The sequence below is a fragment of the Penicillium odoratum genome (genome assembly GCF_028828045.1).
Source record: "Penicillium odoratum strain IBT 22623 chromosome Unknown utg000001l_segment0_segment0, whole genome shotgun sequence".
Lineage (NCBI taxonomy): Eukaryota > Fungi > Ascomycota > Eurotiomycetes > Eurotiales > Aspergillaceae > Penicillium > Penicillium odoratum.
The window spans coordinates 1,577,918-1,590,649 of record NW_026643143.1 but is presented as its reverse complement, the minus strand read 5'-3'; the positions used below and the strand labels follow the sequence as shown (position 1 = coordinate 1,590,649).

At 47.1% G+C, this 12,732-nt stretch overlaps 3 protein-coding genes across 3 annotated transcripts; 2 read left to right on the top strand and 1 right to left on the bottom strand.

Annotated features, from left to right (window-relative positions):
* Positions 1-196: 196 nt before the first annotated feature.
* Positions 197-4,371, top strand: N7520_000583 (ankyrin repeat domain-containing protein; the record flags this gene model as incomplete). The annotated part of the gene is made up of 6 exons (XM_057134518.1): positions 197-392; positions 447-512; positions 558-734; positions 791-815; positions 862-1,449; positions 1,506-4,371. The coding sequence occupies 6 exons, from the start codon at positions 197-199 to the stop codon at positions 4,369-4,371; spliced, it is 3,918 nt and encodes a 1,305-aa protein (XP_057000454.1).
* A 1,720-nt stretch (positions 4,372-6,091) lies between these two features.
* Positions 6,092-7,071, top strand: N7520_000582 (uncharacterized protein; the record flags this gene model as incomplete). The annotated part of the gene is given in 7 exon segments (XM_057134517.1): positions 6,092-6,101; positions 6,170-6,277; positions 6,350-6,399; positions 6,430-6,505; positions 6,642-6,821; positions 6,904-6,974; positions 6,985-7,071. 7 exon segments carry the CDS (start codon positions 6,092-6,094, stop codon positions 7,069-7,071), a joined length of 582 nt encoding a protein of 193 aa, XP_057000453.1.
* Positions 7,072-9,765: 2,694 nt separating this feature from the next.
* On the bottom strand, positions 9,766-12,232 carry N7520_000581 (putative nuclear localization protein; the record flags this gene model as incomplete). Its single annotated transcript, XM_057134516.1, has 3 exons — positions 9,766-11,696; positions 11,834-11,944; positions 12,136-12,232. 3 exons carry the CDS (start codon positions 12,230-12,232, stop codon positions 9,766-9,768), a joined length of 2,139 nt encoding a protein of 712 aa, XP_057000452.1.
* Positions 12,233-12,732: the final 500 nt, after the last annotated feature.

Below are 12,732 nucleotides of genomic sequence, written 5' to 3'. Positions count from 1 at the left end.
TGAATACGACCACCCTGATCCAGACCCAGAAAGTACTTGTAACGACTGCGATACAAGGAGACTCATAAGACGACCTGCTCGAGCTAGCCATGATCCGGTTATCCATTACGGTCTGATTGCCTCTGGCAATCAAGTGATAAAGCATGGCCGCACCAGGGATAATTTGACCCGAGATCTTGGCATCCTTTGCTTTGAAATGGAGGCGGCTGGCTTGATGGACAACTTCCCATGTCTTGTTATTCGCGGGATCTGCGACTATTCCGACTCGCATAAAAATAAGCAGTGGCAAGACTACGCAGCAGCAACGGCAGCGGCTTATGGCAAAGAGCTTCTCTCCGTAGTCTATGCAAGCCAAATAGTGAGCACTTTGCCATTGGGATTAATTACCGACGGTATGTTGTTTTTGCAAGGCATGCATGAGTCATGTTCATCTAATAAAACCCTAGTGTCGTACTACAGGGAACAGCCACTACCCGAGATGAAGTTTTCCAACCGTGAAATAGCTCTAAATGGTTAGTGCGGCAAGTCTTTGAGAGGTGCCAACTGACGAAATGTAGACGGCCAGGAATTGGAGGGGCTCCTCAAGCGTATTTCAAGTTATGATCACGAGAGAATACATCAAAGGCTTAGTCGAAAACGACTCGCTGGAACCACGCACTGGTTCCTTGATCACCCGGATTTCCAGGCATGGTTTACCAAGAAGAAAGTTTCCAGTTTGTGGTGCTCAGGAAAGAGTAAGCCTACTTTCCATATGCCTTGAAAATAATATTAACGCATGATTATTTATTAGTTGGCTCAGGTAAAACAATGATAGCGTTCGTCCACAAGTGCTCTTCCTTGTTATCATCTGACCATCAATAGAACCGCAATAATTGACGCAGCGAAATATGATCTCGGCTCTCCCACCGTCTTTTTCTATTGCGAGAATGATCATCATGCAACCCTCGACGCGTCGTCCATTCTCTCCAGTTTCATAAAACAACTCTGTGCATTGCTGCACAGACCCTATCCGGGAGATGTCGCAAGGGAGATCAGGAAGTACTTTGGAGACAAGAGGGTGAAGCCAGACCTTGACGACCTGAAAGATATTTTCACCCTTTTGTTCCCCTACGCCTCGGATACGATTTACGTCGTTGATGGAATTGATGCTCTGGACAGGAAACAGGCCAAATCCCTTTTGAGCGTCTTTAGGTCGCTATTCTTTGACTCCAGGTCCCAGCAAGGATCACGAATACTGGTATTGAGCAGGGACCAAGTTCCAGGGTATATAAACATCGATACGTTCATGCCTGGGATTTATCGGATCTCGACATCGGGCAATGTTATGCAGGACATAGAAACGTACACCGAATCAAGCATCGCTGATAAGACCATGTGCCGAAAAATTACGGATGATTCTCTGCTGTCTGAAGAAATTCCGCGGAGGCTTCTGATAGAGTCATCGGAGATGTATGCTAGCCCCAATCCTCAAATCCTCTATGAAAGTTTCATTCTAACTGATCTAGGTTTCTATGGGTGTATCTCCAATTAGAGATTCTTTGGGACACATGCCACACAGATGCAGAAATACGGTCTGCTTTAGCTGCACTACCAAAGGGTCTGGAAGACACATATAGCCGTTGTATTGAGAGAATTGATCACAAGGATAACCGTGTTCTCAAGGTACTCAAATGGGTTAGCTTTGCGACCATCCCGCTTCATATCGAAGAATTGCGAGAGGCAACCGCCTTTGACCAGGGAGACATTACTTGGAATGCCAAGAAGATCCCAGGGAAAGAATTTGTTATCGGATGCTGTGCAAACCTTGTTGTCGTGGATTCCACTGACAACCGTGTGCGCTTTGCACATTCCTCAGTAAAACAATATCTCGAGAAAAGTCGAGAAAGAATCGACATTCAAGGGTATCCAACCACAGCACAGGGCGTTCTAGAGTGCGGAGAGTTTTGTGTTGCTTATCTTTCTTTCTCGGACTTCTGTCTTCAACTGCGAAGGAACGAAAAAGCTATATTTACTGTTCCACCACCCATTTTGTTTGCGCCAAAAATCCTCCCTGAATTCTTCACCAAATATTTCTTCCCGGAGCCCCGCGATCAGAGGTTTTCTGCTTCCGTGCCATTCCGTGGAATACGCACATCATCCGCGCCAGATCGGAAACAGTACAAGTTCCTCGACTACGCCGTTGCAAATTGGGCCTTGCAAACCAAGAAAATACTTCCTACATCAGTAAACTGGGAGAAGTTCGAACGGCTCGCAATGTGTTTCAATGAAACTTGGAATTTCCACCCTTGGGTCCCTGGCGGCCGTTCGGCATCCTCCCATCTCCACGGTCTCCTCGGATGGGCGGTGACGGAGCAACATGAGCCTCTTCTGTCAATTGCACAGGCTGCGCGGAAGGACTTACAACGTGTTTGTAATCTTCCGCTAGTCGGTGAAAGCCTTCCTGCGCTTCACGTTGCGGCAAAACTTGGAAGTAAGGCCATAATTGAGATTCTTCTAGATTTCTGCAACGTTAATGCGCCAGATCTGGAACAACATACTGCTTTGCATCATGCAGCAAGCGCGGGTCATATCGAAATCTGCCAATTACTATTGAGTACAAAGAAGATGGAAGTGAACGCTCGATCCAAATCTCAATTCACACCACTCTGGCTGGCTGTGAGTAACGGACATGAGAAGGTCGCTTCTCTTCTTATAGAGAATCAAGCAGACATTGAGGTCAAGGACGCTTCTCTCCACCAGACACCTCTCTCACGGGCTGCACGAAATGGGCACGATGCGATAGTGAAACTTCTAACTGCGAAGGGAGCCGAGTTAGACTCACAAGATGTGGATGGTCGAACACCTCTATTGTGGGCCATAAAAGGGGGGCACGAATCGATAATAAAGTTGCTGCTCGAAAAGGGTGCCAATGCGGCTCATAAAGATCTTGATACTCAGAGTTTACTACTTTGGGCGGTAAAACACGGATATGAGGCGATTGTTAGCTTAATTCCTATAAAATCTCCGGATCTCAACCTTGTGGACAAAGACGGTCGGACACCACTCTCATGGGCTGCAGGAATTGGGTATGAGGCAGTAGTGAAAGTGCTGCTTGAGAAGGGTGCTGATTCTGAGGCTGAAGATAGCTATTCGGGTCGAGTACCACTTTCATGGGCTGCAGAAAGCGGGCATATGGCAGTAGTGAAAGTGCTGCTTGAGGAAGGTGCTGATCCTCAGGCCAAAGATTGGTCTTCAGGTCGGACACCACTCTCACGGGCTGCAGAAAACGGACACGGGGCAGTGGTGAAAATGCTGCTTGAGAAGGGTGCTGATCTTGAGGCTAAAGATAGAAGGTCAGGTCGGACACCACTCTCATGGGCTGCAGAAAACGGACATGAGGCAGTGGTGAAATTACTGTTTGAGAAAGGTGCCGATCTAGAGGCTAAAGATAGGTCGGGTCGGACACCACTCTTATGGGCTGCAGAAAATGGGCACAAGGCAGTGGTGACAGTGCTGCTGAAGAAGGGTGCTGATTTTGAGGCTAAAGATAGTTATTTGGATCTGATACCACTTTTATGGGCTGCAGAAAACGGGCACGGGGAAGTGGTGAAAGTGCTGCTTGAGAAGGGTGCCGATCTTGAGGTCAAAGATAGGTCGGGTCGGACACCACTTTTATGGGCTGCAGAAAACGGACATGAGGTAGTGGTGAAAGTACTGCTTGATAAAGGTGCTGATATTGAGGTTAAAGATAGGTCTGGTCGGGCACCACTTTCATGGGCTGCAGAAAAAGGACATGAGGCAGTGGTGAAAGTGCTGCTTGAGAAGGGTGCTGATCTTGAGGCCAAAGATATGTCGGGCCGGACGCCACTCTTCTGGGCTGCAGAAAAGGGATATAAGACAGTGGTGAAAGTGCTGCTTGAGAAGGGTGCTGATCTTAAGGCCAAGGATTGGTCTTCGGGTCGGACCCCACTTTTATGGGCTGCAGAAAACGGGCATGGGGCAGTGGTGAAAGTGCTGCTTGAGAAGGGTGCATATCTTGAGGCTAAAGATTGGTCTTCAGGCCGGACATCACTCTCATGGGCTGCAGAAAATGGGCATAAGGCAGTGGTGGAATTGCTGCTTGAGAAGGGTGCTGATCTTGAGGCCAAAGAAAGGTTTTCAGGTCGGACATCACTCTCATGGGCTGCAGGAAACGGGCATGAAGCAGTGGCGAAATTGTTGCTTGATAAGGGTGCTGATCTTAAGGTCAAAGATAGGTCGGGTCGGACACCACTCTCATGGGCTGCAGGAAAGGGATATAAGACAGCAGTGAAAGTGCTGCTTGAGAAGGGTGCTGATCTCAAGGCTGAAGATAGCTATTCGGGTCGGGTTACCAGGGTATCGAATCAGTGATTTTTGATAGTCGGGCCATCATCATACTGCTATAGAATATACTTTCCGACCACCATCACTGTTTTGATAGTCACTTATGCTAGACTATACTTACTTGGCTGCTAGACCGAGTTAGCACTCCTTTCAGTACTTACTCCTACTTTGTAATAAGACGATGAAGGGCTTTCTTAGAATGCTATTTATTGATATACAGTGACAGGTTAAAACAGGTTAAACGTATTAATAGCCCATTTGGTAGATACTCAGACCACTCATCCCTAGGTTCATCTCAGACTCAGTGGGCAGATCGGGCCGCTCGGATCAGACTGTTCAGTTGACGTGATTCTCATTGAGCAGACCTGGTCGCCTATGAAATGGATCACTGATCGGATCATGCCGCTCAAGACCATGTTCAATTCTATCCTGTAGCAAAAAGTGTTGAGCACTAATCTAGAAGGGGGAAAGCCAAGAAATAGGACCAGAGCTCGTCTGCGTAGGGGTATTCCAGGTAGTTTTTATACAGCGATAGCTATCTGGTAATCTTTGTGTATTCACTTCCAAGGGATCCATTTCCAAGGGTTGCCCAACTGATGTTTGATAAATTCTGACCTATTTCAAATACCCCCCAAAAAAAATCGGCATCGAGTTGTAGCCGGAAAAAAATCAAAAAGACAAAAAGAAACGTCCCCGGGAAGGCTCGAACTTCCAACCTCCTGATTAACAGTCAGACGCGCTAGCCAATTGCGCCACGGAGACTTGCTTGTATAGTCAGCCAATCTTGGGCATAATAAACTATAAAAACACTTTTGGAAAGAAAATTTGAAGCGGTCTTGGATAATGAGGAGTTTGAAGTTGAGATATATAATGTTACTAATTATATTACTAAGTAGAAGTATAAGGGATAATCTTGTTAATAATATGGTAGGACAATATTATTAGGTGGCTTGGATAGGATTTATATAGATATTTATAATTTGAATGTAGCTTCTTGGTATGTGGAAATGATGTTCGAGGATCATATTTTAAATTGTATAAGATTCCAAAGAAGAGAAAGGCAGCGATATACTGTATAATAATTGGTTTTCCTCCAATAAGAAGTCTCCGTGGCGCAATTGGCTAGCGCGTCTGACTGTTAATCAGGAGGTTGGAAGTTCGAGCCTTCCCGGGGACGTTTCTTTTTGTCTTTTTTTAATTTACCGAACACGACGCCGTTGTTGCATGACTACCGAGATCTGTTTTTATTGTATTAGGTTGATTGTCGGGGTAGTCATGGTAGAATGACCAAACAATATTAGAGTTGCATCTTCTCATGCACTTAAAACCTGGAAGTGCCAGCGGTCAGCTGGAAATGATAACTGTGGGGATTCCCGTGAAGAATTGAGGGGCAGTTTCTGTTCCTTCCGTTGTCAACTGTCTCACAGATTCTTACGTGGCAATTTCTTCGTTATCAATTTTCTTTGTCTTCCTATTTTTTATATTAAATTACTTTGATAACATGCCCGAGGAAACGGTTCCGCCGACAATCGCAATTGTAAAAATTCCCATTTGAGTTATTCGGGTGACTTTTGTTGATATTTATGGCAGGATCCAGACGTTCATATGCTTGGGGCTCTACATGGGTCTCACGATATAGACTCGTACATCCTTATACTTGAATCAGAGATTGAGATGGGTACTTAGTGACTGTGATACTTGTTTAGGGTGACTATTTCATCCTCAATCTATGAGGGGGTGATGGAAAATGGACGACGGTATGACATTCTCTTAGTTCAGCTATATATCAAAGATTAATTGATTATATCTGCTACCAAATAACCAGAGGAATGGCTCGATATTGGTATTCTTCCCTTTGTAGTCATTTTTAACATCTATACTGATCTTTCTTGGTGTCCATCTGATGAGCAAAATTTGAGAGCTTGGAAGCATGGTTAGTTCAAAATTGCATCAATTCTTCAGGGTTTATTTAATCCTTGTAGTCATTAACTGGTGCTTGTTCTAGACTCGGAGACACCGAATGCATTGTTCAGTGCACCTACAAAGTCACCCAAGGTACCTATCACTTTTTCCAGTACAACGAAGTCTCTTCTCTTCATATTGACCATCATTTTACCTAGCACATTCTTGACATCGGCACAGGACAATGGAATTGGTCCATGTAACATAGTCTCCGTTCTCCCAACTTCGAATGGTTTTTATTAAAGATGTTATTTAGCGACACTGCTGATATGTTTCCCCAAGCTTAGCATCGGTCTACTTTTTCTACCTCGACGTTGATATCTGATATGGACCAGCAACCGTACGCGGCGTGGATCTCTATCCACCACCAATAATATGGGTGCCACCAAATTGTATTCTAGAGGTGGACAATATCCTTGAAGAACGGACGTGGCGTGAACCCTTTGATTTGATCCATCTCAGCAACATGGTGGCATCCTTTTCACCGCAAGAATGGGACACCGTCTATGAGCAATGTCATGAATGAATCATCCAACTCTGAACCCGAAATTCCTTTTTTATGAACTAACCCAAGATTTGAAAGAAACCTCATCCCAGGCGGCTGCTGGATCGAGCAACTCGAAGGCGACGCTGTTGTCCGCTGCGATGATGACAGCTTCCAGAAGATAGTTTTCTCAGAACCTTCGGTCCAAACCTTCTCAGCGCTACGTTAAAATTCGGTCGTCCAGGCGATACGCTAAATACGATGCGGGCAGCAATCGATAAAGCCGGGTTCGCGGATATCCATGAGAGGGTCTGAAAATGGCCTAACGGGGCATGGCCAAGAGATCCACTTCTGAAAGAGGCTGGACGCATCAACTACCACCAATGGATGACTGGGTTGGAGGGCTGGTGTATGTATCTATTAATCAATTTTGGGGATCCGAAACCATGGTCGAGGCAGGAGGTATTGGTCTACGTGGCTGAGTTGAGGGCTGAATTGCGAAATCCGTATCATACTTATCAATTTGCGTCAGTCTACCGAGAATGGAAAAGTGATAGCGGTAGGGGCTTTTGCTGACTTGATCTCTTCACGGGCGCAAGGTTTGGGGTCGTCAACCCGAGGTATGACAGACTAAAAGCTACGGGACGAAATTGATGAGAAGGTGTACAGTTACGAGATCTCAAATACGATGACTTCTTGAAAATTTCGTCTCCTAACCTGATTCCCGACTTTTCCAGTATCTCCTGCTTTTCTCCCTCTTCCATATTCTGCCTCAGCGACATCATAGTGGGCCTGTCACAGATGCGAAGACGCAATGAACACACATGGCAACGTTACCTTACATGAAAATTACGCCATACTAATATAAACGGAAATGAGACTGCTGACCAGTTAGTCTCTGCAGCAGATATCCTCACGGAGAGCAAGGATTCCATGAAACCAAAATCGCAGTGGGTAGGGAGGCACTTCGGCAGCCATCACACTCAGTGATTCGAAGCCGCCAATCCCACGCTTAGGCACGAACTGTGGCTCCGGTAAAACAGGGTAAAGTTCACCAGTCCGGTCGAGTATGGGGATATCTTGAAAAAGGTCGTGGCAGCACTGGATCAGAAAGCCCAAAAGTCGGTCCTGTGCTTCCAATATCGAGAGACTTTCTCCTGGAGTAAACGCTCTCTTTTCCTCCGCCCATTTCTAGGCGTCAAGATGTTCCTCGAAATATATGACTTTACCATAGTCTCCAGTATCCTCAGTCACACCGTTCATGATCATGATGTATCCATGCAGCGAAGCAGGCACGATTGCCTCCTTGAACAGGCCGATATGCATGGCATTCTTGTCGGCAGCGGCAAACTGTGCTGTGTGATGACGACCTCAGGATTATGGCAGCTGACGAAGATTATTGGCTCCCAGTAGCTCCTCTTGGTTGATGTCGGGCCACATAAACCATTCCCGAATCTGGTTACCCTCCGGCGATGAAAAAGCCTCCCGAGGTCATGACAGATTTCCTGGGATATTTATGAATTACCTTACTCCGTGCACATATACACTATATAAATCGTTCCAAATGTCTAGATGTTGTGTTTTCTGACCAACGTCATGTAATTAATGTGGAATATATCTTCTTCTATCACGCTGTTGTATGTAATTGGTGCTAGACCGTAGTTGTAGAGTTCAATATATATTGTACCACACACTTCAAAAAATTGTTTCCACTAATTGGAAAAAATATATTCCAAGGCTTACTTGAATGCATACAGATATCAATATACATTAGATTGGGAGGGGTATTTCAATATTGAAATACCTCCAGATGTCATTATATGGCACGTGAGTTGTTTTATAGCCATTAGAGATGATTGTGACAATCAGCCTTGATGATTTCCTTGGAAGAACATTTTGGCTTGATGTAGCGAAAGTAATTTGCCTCTTACATCAAATAAGTCTCCGTGGCGCAATTGGCTAGCGCGTCTGACTGTTAATCAGGAGGTTGGAAGTTCGAGCCTTCCCGGGGACGTTTCTTTTTTTTTTTTTTTTTTTTTCAATTTTTGTCCCGCAAATGAAACTCAGTCTGACTTTTTATCCCCTGGAAATTGACATTTGAAAAAAGCGTTTCAATAAAAAGGTAGACAAAGGTTGAATACATCCAACATGCAAATGTGGAAGAGCCCAGACAATACCCACCACATGTGCAAATTACATAGCCAATTATTATATTGAGAACTGCATTGAGACCGTAGCAATGTATCTTTGTCAATTTGAAGCTAACTTGAAGGAGCGGAAAGAGGAGAGGACGAGAAATAACACATGGAGATAGTATATAGGCAGCATATGAAAGATTGAGGTGCTGATCTTGTCAGATGTTGATCCCCGAATACGGACAAGTAGCATAGACAGCGGGGAAGGAAGATCAACTGTCCCACAGCCCCAGGTCAAAAGCGTTAATACACGTAAGTACAGAAAGGGAATAGAAAACAGAAAGAAACATGGTCGAGAGGATAAATACATCAGTCTCGGCCCCATGAAAATAAGTCGCCCATTCCGCGGCGAAAGACAAACCCCCTCTATCGACCGTGTATGGGAAACAGAAATAGGAAAGACACATATTCATATTCATGTAGCACTAGCAGTTGAATCAACGCCTGATAGTTTGAGATAACGCCGAAGATTCTCAGGAAGGAGGAAATAAACACAATGGTAAGCCAATTGATTGAGGATTGAGCCTCATCGAGGACATGAAAAAGGGTATAATAAGGTAAATGACCCATATTAACATTACCGATCACCCCCGAAGGAGTGTCACACAGGTGGAATGTAAGGGCAGAGAACGAGAAAAAAGGTGGCGGAGAGTGAAGGGCATCAAAAAGGCATGAAATAAAGAGAGATACAGATAGGAAACACCTTATCAGCGGCGTGTCTGATGCAGAATAATAAGAAACCCCACAAAACGCCCTCTCTAGATGACGCCAACTCGAAATCTAGTAACCTGACCATCCGCCCAATGGGCTTCCTGACTGACCTGGTTGAGGTTGGCCTGGCTGCATTGGTGCGCCAGCGCCAGCAGGCCACCCTGGCATACCAGCTGCGCCCATGCCCATCGCCATACCGGCCTGCTGAGGGTTGGCAGCCATATAGGCCTGACCACCTGGTCCTCCCTGAGCCTGAGGATACATTGCCCGTGCCATGCCTTGGTAAGCGGCAGGGTTTCCTCCTGGGAAACCCATGCCTCCCATATTCTGCTGTTGAGCCTGTGGATGCTGCATTTGATGGTACTGCTGGGGCATCTGGGGCACGTTGCGGGGGGATTGTTGAGGCTGCTGAGCATGGTGAAGGGCCGACGGTTGCTGCGAAGCCGCAGCTAATTGCTGGGCATACTGAGCCATATTCACACCCTGTTGACCTGAAGACATAGGTGACTGCTGTGGTTGCGGTGGTGGCCGACCCCACATTTGCTGCTGCTGCTGTTGTTGTTGTTGTTGCTGCTGCTGTTGCTGATGCTGCTGCTGCTGCTGCTGCTGCTGTTGTTGTTGCTGCTGCTGCTGCTGCTGTTGAGGGTAGCCATAGGGGGCCTGACCGATAGCGGCCGATATGGATGGATTGGATCTTTGGTGCATGAGATTGGGTTGTATGCCCGCTGGTATTCCTCTAACTGGTGACTGGCCGATCGACTGCTGATGTGTCTGCTGATGGAAAGCCTGGTGTGGCATTGTGGCAAGATGAGGCATGGCGTGCTGTACATGAGCCGGGTTGCCCATACCTGCAGGTTGAATCTGAGGAGGTTGAATAGGCTGTGACACAGAAAGGCCAGATTCAAGAGCAGTGGTTGACTGGGCCTCTGTCTCAGGGGCCTCGCGGGGCTTTGAATAAAACTCCTCCAACCCCTTCCGACGATAGCTTCTCTGTGACCCCAAAATCTTGTTGAACTCAGCGGCGTGTTGGGCTTGATTGAGGATCTCTGAACCCGAGCTGGGCTGAGTGCGATCGTGGTAGGTCTGACCAGTCAGCTCTTGGCGGGCACGAGGAATACTGTTATAGTCCCGGAGTCGAGGGTCATCCGTTGTCGCCAGGTGTATCATAGGAAGCTGGGTTAGGGAGGGAGAAACATCTGACACATCCAAGGAGAGGCCAGGAGGTAGTGGCTCGACCGTATTGCTGAAGATAACATCGTTATGGGGAAGGGCCGGCAGTAGACTGGAGGTCGTGGTATCTGCCGCAGATCCATCTCGGACCTTGGCCGCGCCCGGACGCTTCTCACCCGCTAGATCGTCCTCGGTGAAACCTTGTTTCCTCGCTTTGCTTTCCCAGTAGTCATCGCGAACCCGCCGACCATTGACAATGACGCGACTCCCGAACTGCCGGAACATGGATCGGGCGGACACAATCGCAATCTGACGGGACCGGTAAGAATAAGGAAGAATATCTTGTTGAATGAGATCATCCTTTTCGACTTGTGATGCGATTATCTTGTGTAGAGACCGATTCTTGTTGAACAGTAGATACGAATCACGATAATTCAATACCCTTGCGCATTCTGTCGCCAACATGAACAATTTGGTACCTCTATGGGGTACGCGGAAGGTCCGACATTTGTATTCACGAGTACCCTGCAGGTATCCCATGGCATCAACCTTGGTCTCTCCCGCATCGTCGAAATCCTTTGGGATGTATTCGTCACCCTCATCGTTCAGCTGATCGGACGTGTGATCTCGAACCGTTGGAAGGGCCTTGACCAGCGATTTTGTCGGGGTAGTCTTGTCTTGGGGCGATGCAAGAGTTGGCGATCCGGCATTATGGGGAAGCGGACGGGCTTGCATCTGTGGGGTTTGAATCGGAGTGCCAGATGGATGGTCGTTAGAGGTTGCCCGCGGAATCTTCGGTGGACGGCCTCGCTTGCGACGACCTTGGTCCTCTGGAATGGATACGTTTGGTCAGCATACCCTGTTATATAATGTGAAGCTAAATGCGGGTTCCAAGAAAAGCGTGAAGTGCAGCGGTCTCCAAATATGACAAGATGGCAGGCAACATGGCGCCCAATTGCGCACGTACCATCATCCTGATCTCCTTCTGTATGGCCATTCCCATTGCGATCTGGAGTACGAGTACGCTTGATACCACGGGGGATTGCTTCTGCAGGGGATGGCACCGGCAGAACAGAGACTAGGAGGGGCATCAGTCTGGGAGGTGACGGGGATTACAGCAAGCGAATGATGATCATCTCGCCGACCGTTCATCCAAAAAGCCGATGACACGCGACATGCCGCGATGGGAAAGCCAAAACATGACCAGTGCCGAAAAGGTAGGGTAAAGTGTTCTTATCAGGAGCGCAGGAGAAAGTGAAATTCACATACCTGAATTGCTCAGGTTTGTCGGGTCGATAGTACCCGAGCCATCAACGACCTCTCCAATACCATTCATCGTTGAGAGGGAGTGAGGTGTGCCATACATAGTGGAAAATCGGACGGCCTAGAGGCCGAAGGCGCGCGACGGGAAGAAGACAAAAGGACGCGTTCGATAGAAAGTCAGGTCGCGAAGGGGGGTGGCGCAAAGAGAGGGCGGATAAACTAGGCTTGCATGCAGGATGGGTCAGGTCGATCACAACGGAACAGGTGAACAGCGCAGCTCTATCTTTCCGGGAGTTTGGGAATATTGGAACTTCCAAGGTTTGAGAGGGGCGAGGCGGTGAGTGGTGAGTGGTGAAGTTGGATGTTTGCCTGAGTGATGCCTGAAGTTTCTTTTCTGTGGCCCGAAGAATCAAACTTCACGTGATAGAAGTTATATAATCAACTTGATATTCTTCAGGACTTTGGCTTCTTGGCGTTTTGACTCTTTTTTTGAAAAGGAGGGGAAGTCTCCAGTCAAATCACACAAAAAGGCCAACACGCGGAAACCACACAGTCTTAAGGGATATTCAAAGTATAATGGTGCAAGGGGGTAGAGTGGAATGC